Genomic DNA, 27,961 nt, shown 5'->3' on the forward strand with positions numbered 1-27,961 from the left:
AATTCATTTCCTGATGTAATGCCACTCTTCATTATTGCTCCTGCTATTGATGACAACTTTATTTCTAGATGAGATAGCAATCCAAATTCCTAACCCCTTCTTGTGAAAGACCCAAAGGTAGGCAGGGCAATAAAGAATATGTCCCCTTCGCACAAATTTCAATGATGGGTTTTATTTTCTGCTGCCTAATTTCTTCTTGCAACTCCACGCACGGAGGCTGTTCTGCTGCTCCCCCAGAAACGGAGGGCTTCTGTGCCCTGCCCTAGAGCCCGTGCCTTCACAGCAGGACATCAGTCAGCAGGCAATGGAGAAGAAAGTCTTCAGATAGCAGGAAAGGACCAAAGCTTAATCCGGGGATTACACTATAAAATTAGGAAAACGGCAGAATATACTTCAGCCAACGTTTGTGAAATTGTGGTCTATCTCCAAGGTGCAAATCTAAATCTTTTGAGAGCTAAACCAAAAATGAACCAAGGAAAAGCAAATAAACCGTTTAGAACAAAATCAGGGTAACCAAGTAAGTTTACATTATTAAGTAGCTCTTTTCCATCACGTTTCTGAGTGTTTACCTACTTTTATTTTAAAAAGTTATCAAAGTTGTAAAAACGCTTTTAAATTCATTTCAATACGAGCAGAGCAAGACTCAAGATCTTCTGATACCCTTTAAGAGAATCTTAAAACCAGACGTGTGTCATTAAGAAAATTGTGGTTTCCGCAGACAGTAGCTACCATTGCTGCTAATAGGAATAGATGTTGTGGGGAAAGGGAAACGTCCTTTTTCAGTAAAGCCAGTAGGAATTTTTTCAATCAGATAATTCTTAGTTGGAAAACACGAGTTTTTAACAGGCACTTTTTTAGAAAGTTTCTTGGGACTGGTATGGGATTTCTGGTCAAAGTAGAAAGAGACGAAAAGAAACCAAAGAATAGTTTGGTGTCTGGAGCACTTTTACAGCATGTGGCGAAGACCAGGTTCAACAATGTTTTTCTGGCTAACCTGCAACAGTAATGTGACCATAAAATTCCCATTTCTGTCTCAAGCACTAGCTATTTTGGTGTGTCTTCCTTCTGTTTTCAAGTAAAAAAACCAAACCAAACCAAACCAAAACAAACAAACAAAACAAACAAACCAAAACCTTTTATACTGTTTCCATGATGACTGTGTCTTTCCATCTGTTATGTTTTTTTTAAATCCTACACAAATGGGCCTTCAACCTCTCTAATATGAACAAGAAACCTCACCAATTAAAGGATACAGCCTGACTAAATAAAAAGAGAAAATATTTTATGTCTACACTGAACACTTCAAACCATTTTCCAGCAAATAGCATCCACCCCACAAACACCAAAGATTGTATGTATGCTTACTCGAATAACCCATGTTATTCATGAGCAGACATTTTATAAGACAGAGGCAAAAGTATTATTCCCAAAAGAATTGCTTTGTAATATAGAATCTATGATAAGGTCAAAAGAAAGCATTTCTGGATGTGTTCCATCACTTGATGTTCAGAAAACCATTTTGTATGACACAAAGGATTAGGAAAAATAAGCTGCATGACATTTATTTTGTAATTTTAACATTAATATCTGTAGAAACATTTTATTGTCAGTACAAAAGTTAACAGATTTTAATACTTCTTTTACCCAATTTAAAAACAAAACAAAACAAAACACCACCACATAAAACAGTGTAATTTGCATTCATATTGCATGGCCATATCAGTGTGAGTGTTCTGAAAGGAAAAACACAAGACTTCCATCAAAAGATACAAACAACAGTGATATTTTAGCAGAGGCCAGTGCTATACCTACTGTTATGGAATGGATCAGAAGGAAATACTGGAGTCAGCATGAATTACTCCCTTAAAAAGATGCTGATATTCCTATGGCAAATTGTCATTATAAACAACTTCTCTCTTTTTAACTTAAGTTACAATAGAGGGATAGTCTAAAAGGCAAAAGATCCAGGCCAGAAGATCTGGAACCTATTATCCAACTCAGGGAAGAGAACTGTGGTTAATTTGATGCATGTGCAACTCCGGGTAGAAGCTCAGCTCCTTTTAGAGCAGTACATTCTGCTATGGTTATAGACAAATTAATGTCTTTCCTTACTTTAGGAACCCTCTTTAATATTTTCTTCATATTTTGTGTGTGTGTAATGATTCTGATTTTTAGCCATGGGAAACATTGCTAAAGAGTTACATTGTTAAAGTGACAGGTTTTGAGAATAATAGACTTTCTTGTTAAAGGATTTGGTTTTGATAAGAATAATCATCTGACACTGCAGTTTTTAAACAAACACAAATAAATCAAAAGTTTAATTCCCCCAAATTAGTTATATACTGTAAATATTTCTTTTTTTAAAGATCTGAAAACTAGTAAAGTCTGAGCAATACATCTACTAGTTCTCTGTGCTGCCTGCATAGAAATGCCATTTAAATTACAAAAACACAACAACCCTATAAACGATTAACTGTTTTGTACATTACCAATTAGTTAATAAATTAATGATATACCATTTTCCCTGAAAGCAAAGTATTTTCCACCTTTGGATGGTGAAAATTAAGAAATTCTGTGTAAGAACAGCATTTAGCAAATAGCTGTTAAAAAAGAGACTAATTTGCTAGGTGGATTGGGACATCCATTTTTAAATCAATACAAAAAATAATTCATTGTAAATATATATAATATATATTTATACATATTTTGAATATATTTACATACATCCAGCACCTATATACTGCATTTGTGCTCTGTAAGTGTGTGCCAACATATATTTTCTCCAAATATTACAAAATAAACAAGAAAGGCAGACCCAGAGTTTGCCTCAAGTCCAACTGGTCCATTGTACAAACAAAGTCTGTTGCAGCTTACAGGAAGCCACAGAATTGATAGTGATGGGTATCTAGACACAGCTCATAAACATTCTTCTTGGTTGGGAATATTGCAAAGTTGCAAATTATGAGATTCTTTATGTAGGTTCTGACTGCTTTCCTCCAAGCCATTGGGGTTTTTTTTTTCCTTTTTTATTTTTTTTTCTTCCATATTTCATATGTACAAGCAGAAACATTAAGGTCCTGGAGAAAAGATTTTGTTTTGTATATGGTAGGTAGCTTGATGTTTCTTTATTCCTCTGTATGATTTCTTTTCATGTTTTCACACTTCCATTCATGTGTTGGTACTTGGGAAGACATGGTTCATAAGGCATTGGATCGGGGGAAAAAACAGAGTCATCACCTGAAGAACACGAACTCCTCGTGTCAGGGTAACTAGGTGAATATTGCTCGAGAGGTCCACTGAGGTCCAGATACTCCTATGACAAAAGAAATAAATTGCGTTTTTAGACAGGGAGCAACTGACAATAACACATTACCACTGCTCTGATTTGGCTTGATTATATATAGTGGGTAAAAGAACAGTTTAAAAATTACACTCCTTTCTGTAACACAATTGCATTCAAAACTGCCTGTTGCTTAAATATCTCATAAAACAAGGAGCTTGAATAGAGAAAGAAAAACCAAACCAATAACATGGTACTTTTCTGAAGTCCAACATCACCAGCATTAGCCACGTCAGTGGAAATAAACATGCCAACCACATCAAAAGAGGACTTTTCACTCGCAATGATAAAAATGAAATTTCATCCTAAATAGAACCATTTTTCTTTAGCACATGGTAATGATTTGGAGAGGGAAAGATACTTCCAACTTTATATTCCTTTGGTCAGTTTGAATATCTGTTTTATATTCTGTGATATTAAATTTGTGTTTAAACATGCAGTGGCATATGTGCAAAAAAAGAACTGAAAGCAAAACAAAATTAAATACACTAGATTTGGGTTTTTTACACTACATATTCATGTGTATGTGCATGTGTGTGTGTCCCAGAGTAGCCATGACCAAAGCAGTCATTAAAAAAGGAAATAATATCTGCTGAATCCAAGTTTTGGGTTAAGGCTCTTTTGCTAGAAACAACAGTTTTGGCTGGAGAATAAAGTTATTTTCCCCCTTGAAATGTTCCTTCTCTTTCAACTTCTAAAGGCAGCTGCATTCATTTAAATGCAATCTCTTCATTTGCTAAACCACAAGTTATGATCGTACTTACGAGACAAGTCTTCCACCTCAGTCAGTATTTTATGCTGCTGTGCTTAGGTTTGGGGTAATTTAGTTCTTTGGTTAACATATTTTAAGTCAGAAATCCAATCATTACCACATTATAGTTACAAAATGGTCACCATTTTAAAAGGGGGAGGGGAACGTAAGTTTTTAAATGCCGACAAATTCAGTAGGCAGCAAGAGAAGGCAGTTCATATGATCTATGATTCTATGATTCATATGATCTATGAATCTATGATTCTTGCCTACCTCATTGCCTAGGCTTTTAAAAGACCCACGAGGACAATCTTGACCCTTATTTATATATTAGCAAGTGAGTTCTACATGACCAGAAATAACCAACCGCTTTCGAAACAGACAGAAGAAGAAAGTATTCCAGTATTTGAAGAAACAGGGCTTTCTCATGGGTTATCAGGCATGGCTCATCATATCAAAAGGCTTGATACTATGGAGTTATGAATTCAGTATTAAGGTGGGATTCTTATCCCCTCTCCAGCCTCCTTATCCAATATCAAGGGCCAGAGTCACATAAAGGGGCATAAGAAGTTTCCAGTATCAGGATGGTTCCTGGGGTTGATAGAACGACACAGCTATGAGGCTGACTCTTGGTGTCTTCTGCTCATGTGGATCGGGGAAACATTGCACGCTACTCTGGGAAACATGGGGAATAGCGTCTTCTGGGGAAAAAAAATGACAAAAACCCAACAACCCCTCCCAAAAAAACCAAAAGACCAACAAAAAAACCAACAGGTGATGATTTGGCATGGAAAGGAGCAAAACATTACCATTTAAGCAGAAATAATTACTTGCACAAATGCAGAAAAAGATACTATTGGCTGTCCTAGCAATTTTTTGAGTTGTTGGACAAACCAGGCTGACCCTGTACCAACAGTGTCATGTTTGGGGGAAAGGGAAAGTGCCAGTGTGGAGTGGATACGGAGAAGTATTGTCAGACTGATGCCTGAAGGACCTGCACTTCAGGAAACCTGTGCAGATTACACAAAATCAGAGGTCTGAAAAGCACAAGCTATGGAGGAAAATGGGACACAACAGAGTTCTCAGGAGACAGAGTGAGAACATGATGAGTTTTCAGGAACATAAAATGTGCTGCAAAGACAAGTGAAACAATTTGCTTGCTTTGTCCAGGGTAAATAGGACAAAAGCAATATCTTACGTTGAAAGATTAGAGATCAGGAAAAACTTTCAAGAAGTAAGGCTAATGAAACAAAGCAACAGACTGTCAAGGGGTGATGTGGAAATACAGCAGTGGACATCTTTAAGGACAAGTTACATAAACATCTGTCAGGAATGACAAATGTATAGTGGACCCTGCCGTAGGCCGATCAGATGGACTGGATGTGTTCCTTAGCTTTTTCCAGCCGTTTTTCCTATGATTCTAGTCTAAAGTAATTTACATAACCCTAAAGGCCTTTTCAGGTTACCTTTGAGATCATTCCAGGTCCATGAGCAGTACAGAACTGGGAAGGCAAGATGGTTAAACACACACAAAAAAGAAAGCGATATCCTTTCCCAGGCTCAGAACTGAAGCCCAGAACCTCCCTCTTGAATTTGCAAATGCATATCCAGTCCAAGCCACCCAGCACTCCGCAGTGGCAGCCAGCCCAACTCCAACCGGTCTTGTGAAATCATATATAAATTAGGCAGGAAAAGATGCAGTCAGTACTGGATGAGGGGAAAATGGTAACGGTATGCAGAGCTGTGTTACCGACTCCGTAGGCATATTCCTGCGTCATCTCTGAGCCATCCCCGAAGGTGCCACTTCTTAGACTAAGCCTTACAAAGCAGAATCCAGATAAATTTATAGCTGCTACTGAAGCCAAAATCTTTTTCAACCGGATCTACTGGGCAAACGATGATCATAAAAAATGGCATCTTTTTACTCAGGTTCTCCTGTCATCTCTATTGCATATAGCCTTTCCTAATGCTGCTTAATAATCCGTTTTTTTATTTCTCTAACAATTCTGAAAAATCAGAAAGTAATGTTGAGGACCAATATAAAGCGATTCAAATATTCAAATATTTTCTCTCCCACCCCCATAAGGCAGTGCTATAATCATAGCAAACCTGAAAAATTTATTTTGAAATGGTCAAAACATATTGTTGCAACTTTCCTCTGTAAGGGTTTTGTTCTTTTTTTCCCTCCCATTATACATATAATTTCTCAGAAATTATAGGAATTTGTAAAATGTTTCTGGGCCACCAAGCATTTTCTCTCAAAAGAAGTTTCCACCAAAAGAATCAACATTTCCTTGTGATCTTTCTCAAAGGTGCATGTGATTTAGCAATAAGAGAACTGATTCCTGCGTGAATACCCTAATCAGTGTGTTCCTTGCTAGAACTAATAATATCTCAGACCTCTGAAAGAATGCTCTTCAAATAAAGCCTTTTTGCATTCATCTATCCCAACCTGAAGCAGTGTTAGCCAGGACCTTTGGATAATTGGATGGCTGTTCACACATTCCCCGTGGGTCCTCGTTCCCTCCACAGAGAGACATTTCACTGAACCTAATTCACTCTCAGACATATAATCTGAAACCTACCATTGACGATTTCTCCTCTTCTGACCTAGATATCATGCCTGGGAATCAAAGTGAGTCGGTAAATGAAAAACACCGTGAACTCTACATCTCTCCTTCACATGAAACTCATGTTGAAACACAAACATTGCCTCTCAACCTGCCACATGTAGTCCCTCAGTACTGCTACGCTAAAAACATCAAAAGATGCTATGAGAAATAAACAAAAACACTTTAAAGATGTGTTTCTGTTTAGTTACATAAATCAAGGCATAATGGCAAGAAACCAAGGATTTCATAGGATACACAGTTTAGCTGCGTGTAACCTCAGAGGACAACGACAAACAGAACAAGAAGAGAACTTGAGCAGGATTTCATAATTGAATGAATTCCATCTGTCTCCTGAACCATTTGTCCTGATCAGCAGCTTATGGAGGGAAACAATTTACCTACCTCATTAGTTGTGAGAGTGAGAATCCGATCCAAGTCTTCTACCAACTGTTTAAAAGTCGGTCTCTGTGAAGGCACAGCATGCCAGCAATCTCTCATCATCATATAGCTGTAAGAATTACACATTTTCTTGGCTTAATTAAAATCACGCGTCCTTCTTGTAAACCTTCTCATATACAGTCCATGTTCTTCTTCACAAGTAAAGCAGCAAGCACCCACAGCCCTACACATGGACCACTGACTTTCCCAAAATTGCACAATACTCTCCCTTCCCTCAAAGGTGCATTGCTACTCCTGTCTCCCTCTTGCCCAGTGTCTAAATTACCTTTTTGTGGACCTGATTCTGTAGCCTTCTGTCCCAGGAATTTCAATGGTATTAAATTATGCATGCTTAAATATTTTTGCATGTTAGGGATTGTCGTCTTTGTGAAGCGAAGAAATTAAAATGGGAAAAAAAATTGAAAATAGTTAAGGGCTATACTGAAATATCAGAAAGGGAAAACACTCTCCCCTCATCACCAGGAGATAATGCTGTGTTAGTGCAGAAGTTCCCAGATGTATTTTGTTGTGTACAAAACCAGCCTGATGTACCTTACACATGATTAGTGGTATGTGTGCCATTCAGGAATTTTCACGTTAATGAGATTAAAATAAAGGAAATATGAGTGTAAAAACACTGATGAAGACTGGCTTGTAGATGATCTCTTCTTTTTTTCAATGGGATCACAGCAGAGTACGTAAAACATCCTGTCAAACATTTCCTGAAGACCTTTTCTTTACGTATCTATACACACACATATATCCACAATTTTAGAGTCAAGCAATTCTGAAAATGTTTGATTCTGCCAGGGGTAGCATTAACCATACGAATTCAGTACAGTTTGTGCCCTTCCATCCTCGTACAGCAAACAAGGGTCCTTACAGTTCGTTGGTGCAGTTCGCAGGTTTATCCATTCGGTGCCCTTCTTTAAGCAGCTTAAAAAGTTCCTCCACTGGGATTCCAGGATAGGGCGATCCTCCTAACGTGAAGATCTCCCACATTAACACACCAAATGACCAACTACAAATCAAAGAGAAAACTGCATTAGAAGATCTGCCTTACTGCTGAAAACAGAGATGTGTCTACAGCAGATGCAACGACTGCCAGTCCCTCTCAGGAGATGCTTAAATCAGCATCTGCCCAACTCTGACCGCCCTGAGCGGGACACCGATCTGTGAAGTGCATCGGGTGCACGGGCAGCAACGGGCACTGACCCGAGCATGTTCTCAAACCCACTCTTCGCCTTTGTCTGGTGTGCTCTGAGCACCTGAGTTTCCAAGGCTACTGCAAAGAACTGCGTCTTCACAGCTTAATTATTTACAGAACACTCACAGCTGAGCTGGCTGGCAATTATGTGGTGGGATATTGTGGAAAAAGCAGGTTGTCCAAAACAAAAATATTTTGCATCGTTCTGCTCTTTTTCTTTTTTTAATTCATTTTTGTTAGCAAATGAAGTAGGATCGTTTCAAGCCAGCTTTCCTGCCTGCTTGCCACCTCCTCCAGAGCCTGCCTCATCACGCCTTGCTGGCAACCTGGGGCTCCTTGGCAGGCGGCTTTGCCAGGTGAGCAACAGCACACAGCTTGCACTGGCTCCCGCGCTTCTCTGCAGCCCTCCTAGCTTTGCAGCAGGGTATTTTAGTAAACTGTTTGCACAAACTTACAATAATATTATCTTTAGCCGTCTTCAAAGCCACCATGGGGCCAAGAGCCTCCAAGTTCCAGCACTGAAATCCTCGTGCTCCGTGGCTGCTGAGGAGCTCAGACTGACTTTCAGTCCTGAACCAGCGAAGTAGTTTACTTCATATTCACTTAAATATTTTGCCAAGATGTTATTTTAAAACAAAAGCTTGATCCACCCTTAACCTGCTTATATAGTTTCCTTTGTAAATAATGTAAAGATTGCAAGAAAAAGTCTCAGTAAATGCTTTCCTTAAGGACAGAGCAGCTCGGGAAGTGCACCCAAGCTAAAGAAAGAGGAGATACCGCTTATTTTCTCCACCCTGACCTTTTTCTTCTTAACCCTCCACTGACATGCATAACCTTTTACACCTGTGCTGGGAAGCATCCAGACCTTTACGGTTAATAGCTCCTCTCGGAGAAATAAAACCCGTAAGATATTCATCTGCATTGCATAAAAAAAAATACACGTCTACTTCAAGCAGAACGCACACGAGTACTGTAGATGGGCCTAGGGAACTGCAATAGGAAGCAGAATAAATCCTGAGCGGTTGCATCAGCCAGTGACTCTGTGCACACATTAAAAGATTTTGAAGTGTCAGAGTCCAGTGATTTCCTACTACATGTGAAGTACGGCTGGGAAGCAACACCACTTCTAAAAATCAGAGAATGTTTTTCTGGTATATCCAGCCTATGTTTTCTTATACTTAATCTTAGCACAAATTTTTATAAGGAATTTTTAGGAACATTCTTTTCTTTCTTAATCTTTTATCTCTTCTTTTTTCTTTCTCTTTTTTTTTTTTTTTTTTAAACCTGAAGGAAGTCCAGAGTATGTCAAAAGCCAAGCAAATTAGATAGACTCTTTGTAGCCGCACATCCGTAAATAAGTTCAAGGGGGGAAACTTCCGCACTGACAGAAGGAGGTTAGCATTTTCCACCTTTCATGTGCTTTGAAGCTGGGCAGATTAGTAACAGAGCACTGGTTAGCAGTCTACCATAAAATCCTCACTTTCTAAGGGCAAGTCCTCTTCCATTTATTAATAGGTGAAACAGAATGAAAACGCTTAAAGGTAAAGGACAACAGGAAAATAAAATAGCCCAATAAAATTTAAAATAGCCCAAACTTCAACAAATACAAACCGAAACAACCCTCCTTCCCACCCCCAAAGCCCAATTCAAATAAAGCCACTTACACATCACTTTGATGCGTGTAAACTCTGTCAAACAGAGCTTCTGGAGCCATCCACTTTACTGGAAGCCGTCCCTGTATGTTTGGAGGGGGGAAGGGAAGAAAAATTTAAATGGTAGCAATTTACAGGATGATTCCAACACCAATTTTTAAAAAAGATTAATTGATTCTCAGAGAACAGTCTGCTAAAGCAAACCAGCACATAATCTACCTTTAAAATTTTCAGGGAAAAAAATAGTAAAATGGGCTAATGTAGGGAGGCTGTTAAGAAAAATGGACATAAACATCGAAGATAAAATTAAAAGCATTGAGGGCTCCCAAAAAGTTCCCAGACTGCTTGCTAGGAGAACAATAGGATAAGCAGATCAAAATTAAAAAGATCATTCCACTATGGCTCTTTAAAGACAAAAAAAAAAAAAAAAAGTCAAAGTCAACAATCCTCCAAAAAATAGGCTTGCCTGCAAAAATAAGTTGATCGCTAAATCCAAGAATTTTGTTTTCCTGTCCCACCTTTTGCAGTGACCCAAAGCTCAGTCACAACTGCCTATGGCTTTGCACACACAGTCTGCTCTGCTCGGAGCCCAGGAATCGCCCTAAAGGTGATACGAAGAAGGTTCGATTCCCTCCACTACTGACGTACCCATACCTGGTCGCTCTGTCTTTTGGAAGTAGGCAGGTATTACCATTAAAATGCCATTAATCACTTAGTGCTTTATTTTCATAGATAAGCCACTTAACATGACTATTAATAATAATTAATATTTATACAAAATATTAAAGTCTGTAGAACTGAATGAGTTCTGCAAAGTTCCCATAAGAACCCAAGTGTAGTTCACCAGGATCTTAAGAGATGCCCTGAGAAGGAGGTGTAAGCTGTTCAAACCAGGCAGCAATAACTACACCTGAAATGCTTTATCTTCTTGATTTGGTACAGCAAAACAGTGACAGAATGAGGAGTAAAAAAATCAGTTTTCTCAGCCTCTAGCCCCACTTTGTTACTACTGCCATAACTTGTACATAACAAGCTAAGTACAGGCAAAAGGCATAAAGCTGTATGGGGCATTACCACACATAAACAGGATTTTTATTATGGTTATTGCTAGCACTGTTTGTACAGTGCTTTTCAAGATCCTAGGCGTGGCAGAAAATGAGCTGGAATCAACAGGAATATTTCCGCTTATTTCAAGTAATTGGAGTCAGGGACACACAAGAAACAATTCTTGTATTTTAGCATTTCTAATAAATCATACAATATACAGCTTCTTTGGTTATCTTTTTAACTAACTGTCACTGTAAGAGGGGACAGAAACGCTTATGTCCTTGATCCCTGTTTTCTGTCTGTGATGAAAAGTGAGGCTGCTGTACAAGAAGCCCATTAAGTTTATAACCATAGTTTTGAAGTGAATCATTGAAACACACACTTGTTTCCAGAGATAAGAAAACCATCCACTTACATTAGTAGTCTTTTTATAATAATCTATATTGTTGATGTCTCTGGCTAAACCAAAGTCTGCTATTTTCATGACATTATTTTCAGTTACCAAAACATTTCTTGCAGCCAAGTCTCGATGGATACACTGGAAAGAAAAGGAAAAAAAAAAGGCCCACTGAAATAAACTGCTGTAAAGTGAAATTACTTCTATGTGATAACTAAGTCTCCTTTACAGATTTTAACTTAAATCACTAGGTGGGAAAGTCACACATTTACTACAAGCCTGTGAAATATGATTGTCTTAATTACTGCAATCCATCCCCTCAGCTGGTGTTTCCAGGTTGAAGGACGGCCCTAAGCAGCCTCTTAGAAAAGCCTGGTTTATTTAAGACTTATATTTTGCTAAGGCTGAAAGCTTGGGTGGTGACTCAAACTGTGCCACGCTGTTTGTGATTCACCCTCCGTTACACGTGCCCAGGTACAGGTATTGCAGCACTTTCATTACAAATCCTGTTAATGAGCGTTTTATTAAGTCGCTTCTCTTAAATTATATCTTCTCACCAGAGCTAAAACCTGACAGTCTGGATCAGTGCAACCACTTTTAACATAAAAGATCTTAATATGAGATATATCCACAGTATATAATTTTAAACTAGATGTCTAGGTTGTGTGTATTTACTTCAACCATGAGACTATAAGAATTTAATTAAAAAAAAAAACAACCAAACCAAAGCACAAAAACAAAAAACAAAAAAAAAACCCAAACCAAAATCCAACACCCCACCCCCCCCCACGAAAACACAATCTGAGCTGGGCTCTTTGCTTTTTAAACAGCTTTGATACCGACACTAGAAATGTTATCTCCTCAGAGATTTTTCCTTCATGTCAGCATTATCCTGAAAACTTGCAAGTCATTCTTGACAGTGAGAGTACGTTGTGACTGCTCTGGATATTACTCCTGCGTTTAAGCAGCCTTCTTAGGGTTGATGGCAGCAGTGGCATGGTAAGAAACACTGCATTTGGAATCCCCCCAGGATATTCTACTTCTTTTCAAGTTAAATATCCTTTTTTTTTTTTTTCCCTCCTCAATTTTGGATTACTCTTTATGTTGTCCTCTTTATTTCAGCATGTGTATAGACATGCTGGACTGAACCACTACAAAAAAACTGTACAACACCCAATTTTTCTCTTGCATTATAACTTGCCCCAGCAACTTTCTGAGATCTCTTATCCTGCATGGGTAAAATGAGCCTACAAAGCTTCTGCTCCTCACCGGGTTAGTCATGGGGAACTGCCAGGAAAAACCTGCTCCAGCAATGCCTCCATGTGTGCAGGACCAGACAACAGTACATGTTTTCAGCATCAAATCAGTCTTCTAATTCAGCATCAGTAATGCTACAGTAGCAGAAACAACATAGGCCATCCTACTTGCCTGTCCCTGTTCTCAGACCCTACAAGAGCATCCTCTGAGACTCTAGGAACTCAACTCAGTTGCCCAAATAGAGGTACACATTGTCATCTGAGATGCCCTGTGACATCCGAGGTATCTTGATGAGACTACCAGGGACAACACAGGATCTACAGCAGACCCGTGCCTTTCCAGGGCGGCAGGCTGGGGGTACCACAGAGCATCTCAAATAGCATGCAACACCTCTGAGTGAATACACCAAATTATTCAAACCCTATCACCTTCTGTCAGTACATTTCTGCTTTTTCATACCGTACAGTTTTACAACTGAGACTCTTCCTATCTTCAAAATGGTGCCATTACTGATTTCCGTATCTGACAGGTTTCATAGCTGACCCTCTGGCACTAATGATTTGCTGTCTCTGCAATCATCTGGGCCAGTCCCTGTATCTGGAGCTCCCCTGTCGTTCTTGCGCAGTACTGGAACAATGGAGAGGACGCGTCAACAGAATTTTAAAAAGCATCCATCCAACTTAGGAACAACATCCCATTTCCAATGTACAATTGCTTGTAAGGCAAAAATTTTTTCTTTATTCCTCTCCCCCCCCCCCCCTTTTTTTTTTTCTTTTTTGGTCTCAGTGAGCCATTTATTGGATTGAAATAACAAGAATACTGGCCTTCTCACAGCTCCTGCATGATGGAAATACCGTGAGAAGACCAGCTCTCTTCTTATTCCAGCTCAGTAAATGGATCCCTAAGGGGAAAAGAACTAGTGAAATACAAACAGAAATGGTGGGATATCTGAAGAACTGGAATGCACAGTTTTACTATGTGCTGCCTTTGTTTTCTCTCTGCGTTGTGCAATGCCTCACATTCTGTCAAGTTCAGCGCAGCGCCGATCAAGTGTTTTTGCAAAGGAACTGGATCGAGGATGAAATGGTTCTGCCGTGTGCATCTGTGTGAGCGCACGCCTTCTTGGCAGCGTCCTACAACAGCACTTCAGAGCTTCTCAGGTGGACGCTTGTTCTCAAGATTTGCCAATCAAAAGATTTTTTTTTTTTCCTTTCACAACAGTTCTGTTTTCTTGGGACATGGCTCATTGCCAGTCAAATGTTTCATTAATCTTAGAAAGAGATATCCTAAGGTGTTTTACCTAATACAATACTCATGCTTACTTCATTAGAAGATTTTGTCTTGGTGTCATGCATGTCTCCCTGTCTACCATACTGCATTGAGAATTACTATTTCAAAACAAAAGGATAAAAGCAAAATTACTCCTTGATTCCCCCTCTCCCTAACATCTACCAGTACAGAAAAGCAATAAAAAAAAATCATGACTCTACACAACAGGAATGGAGGTTTACATTCAGCTCTGGTCCTTGGCTAAAAACAGCTCCATACTTGGGAGTGGACATGACTGGAAATCGGTACAAATCCCACTAACCACTCCACAACTTGCAGGAAGTGCTTATCATCAGGATCTGGTGCTCTGGTTTAGCCATTCGCTCCAAACACCACCCAGAGTATTCATGATTGCTTGTCCACCAAGCCACAATATGTTTACAGAGCTAGTTATACAGGGCTATTTAAGGTCTCATAACTATAATTTAATCAAATTACTGGTTAAAAAAAAATGTTTGAAGAAAAGTTGAAGAAATAAGTGTCTAGGGACACGACAGAATAAATAAATTCTTTCAACGAGCTTGCTCTCCTGACAAACACCAGTTTTAAGTAAAGTGCCTAATTTAAGTGACTAATTCACTCCATTTATTTTGGCCTCTTCTGTTCACAATTTTTGCCCTGGTATCTTGTGGTCTTCTCAACTCTGCCTGTTATCATTCTGTAAATCCTTTCACTAACTGAATTAATTTATTTTACATTACTACATGAGCTGATTTGGTCAATTTGACTGGAAACAGAAGGCAAATGGTGCCTGCCGTCTCATGGGTGGAGTAGTGTGACTTGTGTAATCAAGCGACCACCTGTGCTTATGAATTCAAAGTGCAGATATGTACGCAATATTTACTTTAAACGATCCATTCTTGGCCTCATTTTAGCAACGTCATTAAACAGAGATTAAAAACTTTAAGTGTATGAATTTTCCCACTGATTTTCAAGAGTATGGATTATGCAACTTGTTTGAGAAAGGTCCTTTTCCCAGCAAATTCCTGAATGCAAACGAGATGAGAACAAAACTAAACTAAAAAAAGTGCCAAACAAATACACACCATGCGCTTTGTGCAGTGTTTGCCGAGTTCTACCTACTTTTTGTGAAGCCAGGTACTCCATGCCTCTTGCCAACTGGTATGTGCATGACACTAAGTCCTTGAATGTCATCTGCTCTTCTGGTACCCTGTTAATATCAAACGAATACTCCATCCCCGGGGGGCGGCGTGCTCGCAGGTACTCACGCAGGTTTCCTTTGGAAGCATATTCTACTATCACGTACAATGGACCTTTGGATAAACAGAACCGTGTGAAAAGTGGAGTAAGGTTGAAGGGTAAAATGGAAGCTTTTACTGTTCTATAATAAATGAGCTAAATTAATAAATGTTCAACTGTGAAATCAGTAAGCACAACTTGAAGGAAAAGGAGGTCCGGACCTGGCAAAGTGACTGGTCCGAAGCTTCATAGCAGGATAGTGGCAGAGCTACAATTAGTGGCTGAAAGTACCGAAACCCTGACCCAGTGCCTATTCCTTCCAGACCATGCCATGTACCGAAAAGCAAACATTTTCAATCAAAAAATGCTGAGAGATCTCAAACAAGAGGAAAGTGCTTCTCAGGATTTTTTAATTTCCAGAGTTTTGTGCCATTCTGCATCACTTTACATGACATAATTAGCTTTTCATAAAAACACTGTGGTCTTTACAGAGTAAAAGTGCTCATTTCAGATTCATGGGATACAAGTTCCACTAAAGCAGGACTGACAATTCAGAACAACAGACGTGGGTAAAGCCCCTGTAAAATGTCATTTTTTTCCCCTACAGCTAGGGATTAGAGAGTTTTCATATGATACAGTACCCTTTCTCATATTAAAGCTGCAAGTATAATGAGACGCAGAAGTTAAAATATTGCTGCTAAGCTAGGGAAATATCTAAAAATCCCATCACGGCATGACTGCTTCCTTAAAAACTCTTGAAAAATTATGATTAATGAGACTTTTGCAGACCTGCTGGAAAGTCCTGGTTTACTTTCTTTTCTTTACTCACCGTCCTGGGTACAGGCTCCAAGAAGATTGATGATATTTTTATGCTTCCCAATCATCTTCATCATCTCCATCTCTGACACCAGGTCAGACAGATCTTTTTCTGTAGCATCATCTGTACGAGACACAGGTTCAGTTCATATTTTCTAGCGTGCCAGCCTGAACGTCACTAAGGCTCACCAGTTGGTGTAAAACGTGTGCTTCAAAATGCAGAATATATGATTTGTTTTCCAGTATACACTGTACGTTATACAAAGTCGTATGTTACGTCCTAACAAAATATAGTCTCAGCCTCTTTGATGGACTGACCATCTCTTCAGTGTTATATGTTAGGAGGCAACACAGTAATATCAGACATAAAAATGCTGTCCTTAGCTGTCAAACCTCCAATAACTGTGGCTCTCCTGCAAACTAACCTTACAATTAAATTCACAATAAATAGGCACCAACCACCTGGACTGAATGGGCTAGGATCTACGTGTGGACAGCCTCTGACATGAACTAAACTAAAAGCAGAGAGACCCACACGATGCTAATACATCTCCTGGCTCCCAAATACTCACTGCTGAAGATAAACAGGCTGTCAAGGGCGCAGATTTACACCCCAAACTGCTGAAGGCTGAGGTCAGCTATGTGCTCTTTGACCCCCCCATGATGACAGAGTTCAGATGCCACAAAAGAAACTTTTTGTGGATGAGAACTGCCATATCACCCATTCTGATCCCTAATCACCCAATTTTCTTACCTTTCAACATCTTCACTGCCACAGTCACTGCTTCTTTTGGCCTGTCTTTGTCAATCCCCACCGCTTCGGCCATGACAACTTGCCCAAAGCAACCTTCTCCCAGGGGTTTACCCAGCGTCAGCCTAGGGGCGTAAACAGGAGATTAACACACAGCATCTGGTGAAGGGATGCAGCCAGTGAAATTCCAGGGCTAAATATAAAAAGCTTTCAACAACTTGCTGTAGCATGAAGCATGTATCACATGGAACTAATGAGACTGGGTGCGCATCGGTTTTCTTGCGCACTGCAGTATGTTTTCTTCGATACAGCGAGTATCTCATACGGCCAGACTAGTTGCTAAACCCAGCTTTTAAACTCTCCCTCTCCTTGTAATAAGAGGCTGTACTCAATGGCTAGGGGTGAGACACAGCATGGAGGGGCAGAGCTTTCAAGAAGCATCAGACCATGGCTGAAATTCAGGAGCAGCCAGCAACGCGCAAGCTTTTGCTGTCGCTGTAACACGGCCGGTCGTCTTCTTTTTCACGTTGACCGCAAGGAGATGAAAGAAAAGTTTCTTTGTGCGTGTTGCCATGTGGTCGCTTTCAGGCAGCTGCTAATTTGTGTGGTAAAGGGTGGTATTGAGAGAGCAGGGGGATGTTTTAAATGTTATTAACTCCTGTGATATAACAGCACAGTTCAAACAGAAAGAAAAATCAAATATGCTCTCAGGCAGCTTAATTTTAGCTCAAAATTCATGTTCTTGCTTTCTGTTTGGGGATGCAGGCCGTGAACATTTGCCTAATGATCTCTTGTGCCAAAGGGATTAGACAGGACAGAGACAGCAAGTCAGTAGTCACCATGTTTGGGCGCAGCTGCGGGTAATTATCACACCCATTTCTCTTTCTTGTGGCTGATGAGGTGGCCAGACGGCCGCCTTCTTGTGGGAGAGAGGAGGGAGGACGAAGGCGAGAGAAGGGGAAGGGCAAAGAGGCCGGCGACAAGCGCGCGGCGAAGGCTCGGGAGGGGTAACCGCTGCGAGAGCCCGGGTAAAGGCGCCCGCGACGCTCACGCGCCTTGAACGGCTGCCAGGAGCCGCCTCGGCCACCGCTGCCTCCGGCTCCGCTCTTCTGCTGCAAGCCCCGGTGCGGCTCACGCAGAGGCCACGCTCTCCCTGCCCGGCCGCACGAGCGGCGGCACAAAGGCAGCACCTCCGCGGGACAAAGCACTTGGCAGATCCCAGCATCCCCTACAAGCCGTCTTCTCCGCAGCCTCCCCACCCACAGCAAGATCACTCTTCTGACATCCTCGCGCATTCCCCCAGCGCTTTGATCCTTTAAGGGGCGAGACGGGACGCTTTATTTACCCACAGCTGGGTCTAGCACAGAGGCTGTTTCTTGGCTGCGCACTCTTTGCTGCCACAAATGTCATGTGTGAGGGTAACAGAAGACACGTCCCGTCTGCAGCACCCGGGCTCTGCTCAGAGAGCTGGAAGCAGAGACTGGGGGAAACTGAAACTCAATTATAATCACAGTATCAACGTAAGAAACCTTTTAAAAAGAGCAGTCATTAACTGGGCTACGCAAAATGCATTTAGTAGAGCATATACCTGATTGCAAGACCTGCTCAGCTGTAACATGCAGACACAGAGATGTCGATCTCAACTTTAGGAGGATAAAGAGGTAAAATAAAATAGAAACTTCAAAGCCTCTGGGCAAAATCTTTTTGGTTCCAGTGTTAAGTGCCCAAGGGCCGCATTCAGGCTCCGTAATTCGCAGAAATTATCATCTAACTCCAGAAGCAGTGCCACGGCAGAAATCAGGGAGGGTGCTCGGCGGGTTTGATGCTGCTAACGTTATCCATTGTAGGGGCCAGATTCAGATAAGCGTTTTCATAACCGAGTTCTTAAGGTCTTGGCTTTCCATGGTCAAAAGCAAGATTCACAGATATAATACACGTAGGGACTCGTTCTTAAAAGCATGGACTTCTGTCTTCCCCCGGGAAATACAGGGAGAGGTTGTCATACCATCACCAGAAGAGTGTTAGACCAGGGCTAAGTGGTTTGAAAACCCCGCTTATCTGCTCAGGCACAAGACAGCAGTGAGAGGCGGTTCCTCCCGAGGGCAGCCCGCAGACTCCTTGTCAAATGTGGTCTTTGCCTTGGTGAGAATTCCTCAAGCTGTTTTGGATTGGTTTCTAAAGCAAACGCGAGTTTAAAAAGGTGCAAAGACTGAAGGGCAACGTATGCTATGCTGAGGTCATCCTGCATTTTCTCCAGAACTAAAATTGAATTTAGGATCTTGGCAGAGAACAAACATTTGCATTGGAAACTGGTTAATTTATGTGCTATTGCCCTGCTAGGACTAAAGTAACAAACCCCTCATTGTGTGCCTCCTGTCCCCCAACCTAATAAACTGCCTCTAAATAGCCTCCTTTCATTGCAAATCTGCTCCACCTACATTTGTGCTGAATGCTGGTTTTAAATGTTTAGCACTCTAAAATTTTCCGCATTTAGTGTATCCCCCCAGGGTATGGGCTGACAGAAGTACATATACAGGCCCCCACTGTTGACTAGCATACTGCAGGTGGCAATTACAGCATTTTGCACTAGTTTTCAGCTACATCATTAAAATAATTTCCAGAACAGTTGTCAGAGGGTTCAAAATTACAGCTCTTCTATCCAAAACTTACAACGCTGGACTTTGAAAGAGAACTGATCATAATAAAAGGTGTTATTTTCTCAAAGTCACCTAAAGACTTAATAAAGTTAGTAGTAATTTTAATATATAATCATAGTTCTACCTGTGTTAATATTATCTCTCTTTTACATGTCTTTTTTATATTAAGAAATATGGTTACAGCTTTAATTAGATTATGCAGCAGCCTATTTTGCATGTTAGTCAACAGACTTTGAAGAAAATATTATGTAGCTAAATGAATTTGCATATATCAAGATTCAGTATGCTCTTCTTTGAAACCTAATATTTTTAAGCCACAGAAGTTGTATAAATGTGTACACAACATGCAAAATGTCCCACTAAATCAAAAACCATCATCTCCATTAATACAGGCTACTACAAAACCAACACGAAATCCTACCCAGAAGGTCCTGACAGAAAGAAAAGATTGTCTAATATCATATTCTAGACTTTCTCTATCTCCCACATGGTATTTTATTACCTATTTTATAAATATTAAACAATTAAGTTTAATATTTCAACTAAGACACACGGTTTAATGTACAGAGGTATTGCTTGGGGAACTCTCAACTGCCCTTCAACAATGCTTGTATGTGGACATCCCTCCCAGTCTAAATCATATATATTTTGAAATAACATTTCAGATTCAATCCTTTCCTAACAGAGGAGTTACATTTCAGCAGGGTATCTGAAAACCTACCAGAAATCTGAAAATAAAGTCAGAATGACAGGCAGAGAAAATTCAGCTTCTGTTTAAAAAAAAAAAGACTGATTTCAGATAATTGAATTGGATCTTCATCTTCAGAGGAAGTTCAGGTAATTGAGATTTTCTTATAACTAAAGAAACCCTGGGATACATTGGGAAAGATGTTTCCTCTCATACTGTGTCATGTTTTTCAGACATGTGTAGGTAGTGTTAAGAGAAACAGGCTACATACTTATCTCTTGGAAACTCCCATTTTGGGTCTTCTGGCAATTCATATTCCGAGACTCCTGCCAGCATGGGGGCATCGGCAGTAGAGGAGAGGCGAGTAGTTATCCTCACCAGAGGTGTGTTGGAATTCATGGAGGAGCTCGAGTCGGCTGACACCTGTTGTTGCAATACAAGATGCAAAAAGAGAAAAAAAGGCGGAGATGTAATCTTGACCCAATATCTAAAAAACAGCAGTACCTGATAACCAAGCCAGCTCAGAACAGTGGTATTAGGAAAAAGGGACTGAACCTACAGTCTTGTTTCTAGTGCACTATTCTCACACGTTTACCCTCCCTTGCCTTGCCAAGGCTCTGAGTCGGTCCCATAGGTTGAAAACCCTGTAAGTTTTTAATACATTCACTCAGAAGACAAATTAAAAAATCTTTTCTCTCTTTTTGTTTATCAAATTAATATATTTTAATCAACTCAGAGTATTTACATCACCACCCAGTTACCTCAGTGGGCAGCTTATACTGTGAGCAGAGGTTACCAATAAGCTCTCTTCTTCCACTCACTTCTAGTTGTCCGTGTCACCATTTCTTTTCCCAAATCAGCACACATTTTACTATTTTATGGTGTTACTGTTAAATTGAAATTTTGAATTTTAATTGAAAAATGGTATTTTTGCAAAGGCCCCTGCAGCGCCAATGATCAAGGTTACATGCATGTTACTCTGTAGGAAATACTGGACTCTCTCACGCTGGGTCCTGCACTTGGGTCACAACAACCCCAGGCAACGCTGCAGGCGTGGGGAGGAGCGGCTGGAGAGCTGCTGGCTGAAAAGGACCTGGGGGTGTTGGTTGACAGCCAACTGAACATGAGCCAGCAGTGTGCCCAGGTGGCCAAGAGGGCCAATGGCATCACGGCTTGTATCAGGAATAGTGTGGCCAGCAGGACCAGGGAGGTGAGAGTGCCCCTGTACTCGGCACTGGTGAGGTCGCACCTCGAATCCTGTGTTCAGTGTTGGGCCCCTCACTCCAAGAAGGACATCGAGGTGCTGGAGCTTGGCCAGAGAAGGGCAACAGAGCTGGTGAAGGGTCTGGAGCACAAGTCCTATGAGGAGGGGCTGAGGGAGCTGGGGTTGTTTGGTCTGGAGAAGAGGAGGCTGAGGGGAGACCTTATTGCTCTCTATAACTGCCTGAAAGGAGGCTGGAGCCAGGTGGGGGTCGGTCTCTTCTCCCAAGTAACAAGCGATAGGACAAGAGGAAATGGCCTCAAGTTGCGCCAGAAGAGGTTTAGGTTGGATATTAGGAAAAATTTCTTCACCGAAAGTATTGTCAAGCATTGGAACAGGCTGCCCAGGGATGTGGTTGAGCTGCCATCCCTGGAGTGTAGATGTGGTGCTTAGGGACATGTTTTAGTGGTGGACTTGGAAGTACTGTTTACATTTGGATTTGATGATCTTAAAGGTCTTTTCCGACTTAAATGACTTTATGATTCTATATTTTCTAAGCATTCAATATTGAAAGCATCAAAAAGCTATCACAATAATTGGGGGATACTTAAGTTTTCATTCTTTCATTTAAGTTTTACATTCCTAATTAAATATTCTGCAGGCAATGTGGAGAAGAGCACCTAAAAATAATTTTATGTCCAATACTTTGAAATGTAATTCACTTTGGAGTATGATTTCTCATTGACCTCAACAACATTCTCCTCAGAGCATCAAAGGTACTTAATGATAACTGCTTCGGAAAAGGAGGCAGCTGTTCCATCCAGGTAACAAAACTTGTTTTGGTGTGAATGGTGTATCTTCTATGAGACTCTTCCCTCAAACCTGCAAGCAGCAGCCTGCTGTCTGCTGACCTCAGAGTTTCAAGTGAATATGAACACAAAACAAAAATGCTTGTATCGCCAGTCTTCCCCTCCTTTACGTGTGAATCCTCCTTCTCTCTTCAGGCCATGACAGTCTTGGCCAAGCCCAAATCTGGTTGGCAAGGTGGGATGAAGGTTGTTTCACAATGCTGTCACTGGTACCCGTCCTCACATCAGGCGGCAGGAGGTGCTTCTCAGCCAGCATTGTTGGGACCCTGCCCAAACTGGAAGCCTGCAGCATTAGAATAACTACCACTCTCGACCTTCGTCCTCATCACCTGGAGTCAACTTTGACACCAGGTTTGCTTATGTAAAATGTCACCAGGCTACGATTTTGTTCCGCAGGTCTTATAACTAGATAAAACAAAGCAATTATAAGCAAACAGATCCTAATCGCATTAAAGTGCAAATCAGTGACATGCAGTGAGATGAACACAAAATCCTCTTGTCTCTATGATACCTGATAAGTCCAACTTAGTGCTCCCTTATATTAAGTTCAATTAATTACAGTGTCTCAGCCCACAGAATTACTCGAGCTCCTCGGAATGGGGCTGAAAGGCTTCTGCAAATCATGCTCTTACACAATGTGTTTTGACAAGACAAGGCTAAGGCTCTCAAACAAATTTCTCATCACGACTCTGACCACCTGTTTTGTTTGAGAGGTCTTTTTGCAGGTAGACAGCCTCAAACCCATCTCATCAAATGGGTTTGGCTTCTTGACACATTTTTGTAAGACCAGAGATTAAGACTGGAAAGAGGTTTCATAAGTTCCAGCTTCTGCATGCAAGATGTGGCGCCTATGGAACAAGAGAGTATAACTGCACAAATAAGGCTACCATTCAAAAAAGAAAGGTGGACCACTTTCCCCCTCATTAATCCCACCATCATTTATGTTAATATTTACTTTCAGCAAATATAAGTACCTGACACATTCCTCTAGGATAATAAATACGGTGACCACTTGGGATACAAACAGAAAACTATTATTAAGGCAGACTATGTAGCTCTAAATAAATCAGTAAGTGAATACCAGAGTCCTTCGAGAGAGATGCTGCCATGCCCAGTCTACAGAGGGGAACACACCTGCTGGAGACGCATGGCAAGCCAGCATGAGAACCGGGGCTAGAATTAGACTTTTCCTTATTTTATGCTCATTTTCATTATTTCGTTACAGTTTAAAAATGGTGCTTCATGAAATGAACCACCTGAGCACTAAGAAATGTGCAAATCTCCATGAACAATGTGGCAACTCCTCTGTCCTCCACACCTTCCCCTGAATTTCATTTTTCTGTTATTTCTGGTTTCCATTTTTTCATCTCTCACTGCAAACCTACTAATGCTCTATGGCCACTTCCTCCATATTTCCAGAATCCACCCACTGTTCTCCAGCCATTCTACCAAGACCTTTATACAAGTCTTGATTCTTACTTATTTATTTATTAACATTGCCTTTACTTTCTTGACTTTCTTTGTCATTATAGCCTTTTTTTTCATGGGGCATCAGGAAGGCATGGAAGGGAAGCTGCAAAATTTAGATTATATCCCTTATGTATCAAAAATGGCCCAAAATGTTCTGGGGTCTTTTTTTTTTTTTCCATTAATACAATATTTGTATTAGACACTGTTCAGATCTCTGCCAGAGTTTCATCTTTTCACTAGCTCTTACACTCACAATTCAGCAGTCTTAGCACGGTTAAAACCTATAAATGTAAACTTACAATAAACTGAAATACTCTGGTGATGCATTTCAAACACAGAAGTTAAATAGTAATAACGTATAGAAAAAACAGATGAAAGCCTCTGCCAATTTCCCTTTTAACACAATTGCACGTTTACTTCACACAGTAACTGGATGATTGGCCAGAGATGCTGTAGGTAACCAAAGTGCATTAATGTGGATAGGAATGATGAGAAATCCAGAGGAACTACTCAGTGTCTAGGAGAAGAAAAATGGACTGCACTCCCAGGGAATATTCTTTTGATTGATTAGCTGGAGCAGTACAGTTACAGGAGCTCAAGGGCTATAAAAATCTGCTCCAGAAAAGACGAAGCCAACCCAGGCTGGCCTGCGGTTGGAGGAGATTTTCTGTTTCAAAATGGCCCTTCACCTTTTCTGCAATAGTAAAGAATTAACCTTTGAACTCATCCCTTTAGCATCTTTTTTCATTGCCTTAGAGCGCACTATAAAACAACAAGGAAAACCCTACCTACTCCAAGGTCAGCAGAGATGGTCAACTTTAATCTACATGTATACATTTAAGTAACAGCATATAAAAAGCTTTTTTCCAGCTTGCTACTTTCCCCTTTTCATATGCAGCACTGCTCTCCAACCCCTTTCCATGCAGGTTCAAGAACCAGTGACAGTCCTGCCATGAACCCCACATTTCAGCGTGTGGAGTTGCTTTCAAGTATGTGGATGCTCTTTTTGCTTTCAGTTATGCAAAGATTCAAGGTACGTGGGACACAGGCATCACAGAGCCCATACTGAGCTTTTGCAGCAAGCTTGTAATTGTAGATGGCCAATATACAGACTTCAGGGCCACTGTGGGTCTACCAGGTGCGAAGAAACAGCAGCTGGGCATCTAGTCAAAATGCATGAACTTCTTGGACAATCACCCAGCTCACCAACACGGGCTTCTAGGAGATAAAGGAACAAAACAGAGCCAGGGCAGAGAAGCAAGGAAGGGCATCTGATGTAGGTGAATTAGACATCTTAAAGGTCTACTCACTGTGTTGGTGATGCCTGTTTTCAGGGATGACACTACACTAAGGAGGTATTTTGAGTGCTTAATTAAAGCGAGGAAGGCAGAAGTCAGCTTGACTTGAGCAGATCGCTGAAAGGACTATTGTGGTATATGTTAACCTCGACAGGAAGGTAGACCTCCACCACAAAATATTCTGTGTGTGCTTTCTTTCTGCTTTTAGGAGGCCAAAACCAAGAAAAATACCAGCCTCAGACAGCTCTTCAGCTCCATATCTGCACTTCAGAAGGAGAAAAGCCCACTGTGTCCAAATGTCATGCACCGATGCATTATCATATCCCCATTTTAACAACATACTTGTCCTTCGGCCAACACACTGCATTTAATCAGCTCTGAGATAATGCTTTACAAGCATTTCTAAGCAGCGGAGCATTTAAAACAAACGAATCTTTGCTGGAATCTTTTAATGCCATGTGGCAAAATCAGCTGTGGAGCAGTGTGTAATTGTCTGTAATTGATTATGAAGGGTGTTTTCCTCCACTGATGATTTATACCATATCCCAAAGCCTAGATCTGTCAGTTCTGGCACTCATGCTGTGAGATTTTAGCAGCCACACAGTGATTTCCTATAATTGTCAGTCTTTTTGAAGGCTCTGCTATAAAGTTAATTTGAAGTCATATGCATATATGTATATAAATACAATTAGTAAGTAATGCTATTAGCTGTTGATAGAAACGGTCCATCTGAGTGACTGGATCTAGGAAAATAAAAGGTTAAAAGCACTACATGAAATTGAGGATTCCTAATGTTAAGTACTGACATTTAAAACCCATGTAGCACCCCTTCATGAAAAGCACTCCTTTTGAAACACTTACACAACAACAAAATAACAAAGGAGTACTACTAGGCAAATCAATGGTTTCCATATAGAGAAATGAGAGGATAAAGCAAGAAACTAAAATAGGTATTAAGGTAAATTCCTTGCAACATATCCTACTGACAGTTGTGTATTAATCTTTGTATTTCAGGGTCTATCCTTAAAATTAATGGTATTTTTACAGCTCAACACTACATGAAATACTATGTTATTTTACTTGTTCCAGATTACTTTTGGTTTTTTTCAGGTTCCAGCTGCCATCATCATTTTGAATTACCCATTTTACTTGGTCACCTTAAGCCTTACTTTAAACCAATCAGTTTTTGCTTATCACAAATGTGCTCACTACATCTTTATGAAGGATTAAAATTAACAACCACAGTAGATATAAATTAATGGGAATGTATGTAAAATACTGAGCATAAGAAGTCACTCCTCCCTATTTAAGACACATATATGCTCAAGCTGAGGGTGTCCAAATTTGACAACTTAACTGTGATAGCACTAATGAAATGCTCTAGTGATGACAAACACTTGCACTTGACTTTGACTGGGCAAGTCACAAGAGATGACTTCTATAAGCACTAGAGCAGCACTGTCTTTTTGTCTGCTTTTATTATAATTTATTTGTTAAACAAGCAAACAAAAAGTTCTACAAAACAGATGTATATCCTATTGAAAGCTACTCTTTACCTTTTGGTTCAGTGGACCTGTCACCTAAAGCCTATACTGCAAACTGGCTTGTGATGTTCAATCCTACAAATACTTCTTCCCACTCCCTCGCAAGCTGGTACTTCTATACAGAGCATGGCTAATACCAACAGAGCACTGCAGCTCTCCGCTTTTCTGTAAAGGAGAGGAATTGCTTGCTGATTTCCCTGCAAGCAGTTTCTATTTCAACCAGATCCTAGTGAGGCTAAGGATTGTAGGGGGAGGGAACTGATAATTCCTGACTTCATCATGACCCTTCCTATGAATGTGAAAAAAAACGCATTTTGGCAGGGAAAAAATGCCTGCACGTGGGGAATGATAAAATCCTGTAGTAGCTCAGACTAAATAGTGTACGAGAATCCAGGCCTGCAAACCGAACCATACGTTACTCAGCAAGACTCTTATCCTGCTTAGACAAGATGGCATCAGAGTCATGCAAATGCCTCTTTGTGAACCAGGATTATTTTCATATCCAGATCCTTAGGGAGCTTGGCCCAGCAGCAGAGAGCTTTGAAAACAACATCAAGAATTCCCCAGTCTATGGCCTCATTTCTCTGGAATTCCAACCAATCCCATCACCCAGCCCCGGATCTCTGCCCAGCTCCCACAGGCTACCTGCCACGAGCATCTCCCCTGCTCGCTCTCAGCAACTCGGCCACTTTCTCTATTCCTTCTCCACCCAGCACAGCACAAAGGCAAGGGAGAACCTTCTGTGACCAACAGATAAATACAGGTTTAGTGACGACAAAACCCTACCAGGCTCGAAATACAATCCTCTGAAATACAAATAAACTGAAACAAAAAAGTAAGCCTGGCAGTACAACAAAACAAACAGAGTTGAATAATCCAGAAACACCCATTAAATAAAACATCTCCTGGATTATTGTTTTTAATTCTTGATTTGATTCAATCCTGAAATCCAAAACCAGCTTTAAAAGATGCAGAAACTGAACAACTGCTGCGGCCTCAGAGACCAAGGAGATGCTCGCTGAAAAATTAAGGAATCTTCACTGTTGATGAGCAAGTCTTCAGGGACCGCTCGTCTCATTCTGTCTCTACAAGCTAATACAAACAATCAGTGAAATGACCAGTGAAATCCTCAAAACAGAAATACAGATTTCTTTTAACACTTACAGTAGTTATATTTTCCTCTGTGAAGATATGAAAGCAGAGAGCCCTTCAATGAGAAACTCTTGTTAATAAAAATGTACTCAGGAGAATTGAGAATCGTGGAATTTTTGCTTGGGCGTTGAAATAGGATTTGCGCTTTCAAACATATCCTGTTTTTCAAAAAATTATTCCCGCTTTTAAAAGCAAAATGCCGGTTTTGCTAAGAAAATACAGAAAACCAAAATAATCCGATAAAACCCTATCTGACAAGCATGTTGTAAGACAGAGATTTTTTCC

General features: G+C 40.5%; 1 protein-coding gene across 6 annotated transcripts in view; it reads right to left on the minus strand.

Moving 5' to 3' along the window:
• Positions 1-1,536: 1,536 nt before the first annotated feature.
• FGFR2 (fibroblast growth factor receptor 2) overlaps positions 1,537-27,961 on the minus strand; it is an 87,588-nt gene continuing 61,163 nt past the window's right edge. For all 6 annotated transcript variants that reach the window (XM_087763750.1, XM_087763749.1, XM_087763748.1 and 3 more), the window contains 9 exons: positions 20,414-20,565; positions 16,801-16,922; positions 16,060-16,170; positions 15,114-15,304; positions 11,463-11,585; positions 10,013-10,083; positions 8,025-8,162; positions 7,106-7,211; positions 1,537-3,313 (listed from right to left, as the gene is read on the minus strand). In XM_087763750.1, the coding sequence (XP_087619876.1) occupies positions 3,149-3,313; positions 7,106-7,211; positions 8,025-8,162; positions 10,013-10,083; positions 11,463-11,585; positions 15,114-15,304; positions 16,060-16,170; positions 16,801-16,922; positions 20,414-20,565 (1,179 nt within the window). In that variant the 3' untranslated portion in view covers positions 1,537-3,148. The remainder of the gene's footprint in view (positions 3,314-7,105; positions 7,212-8,024; positions 8,163-10,012; positions 10,084-11,462; positions 11,586-15,113; positions 15,305-16,059; positions 16,171-16,800; positions 16,923-20,413; positions 20,566-27,961) is intronic.

The sequence above is a fragment of the Nipponia nippon genome, unplaced genomic scaffold (assembly GCF_047370975.1).
Source record: "Nipponia nippon isolate SJK-2023a ecotype South Korea unplaced genomic scaffold, ASM4737097v1 scaffold_3, whole genome shotgun sequence".
NCBI classification, from domain to species: domain Eukaryota; kingdom Metazoa; phylum Chordata; class Aves; order Pelecaniformes; family Threskiornithidae; genus Nipponia; species Nipponia nippon.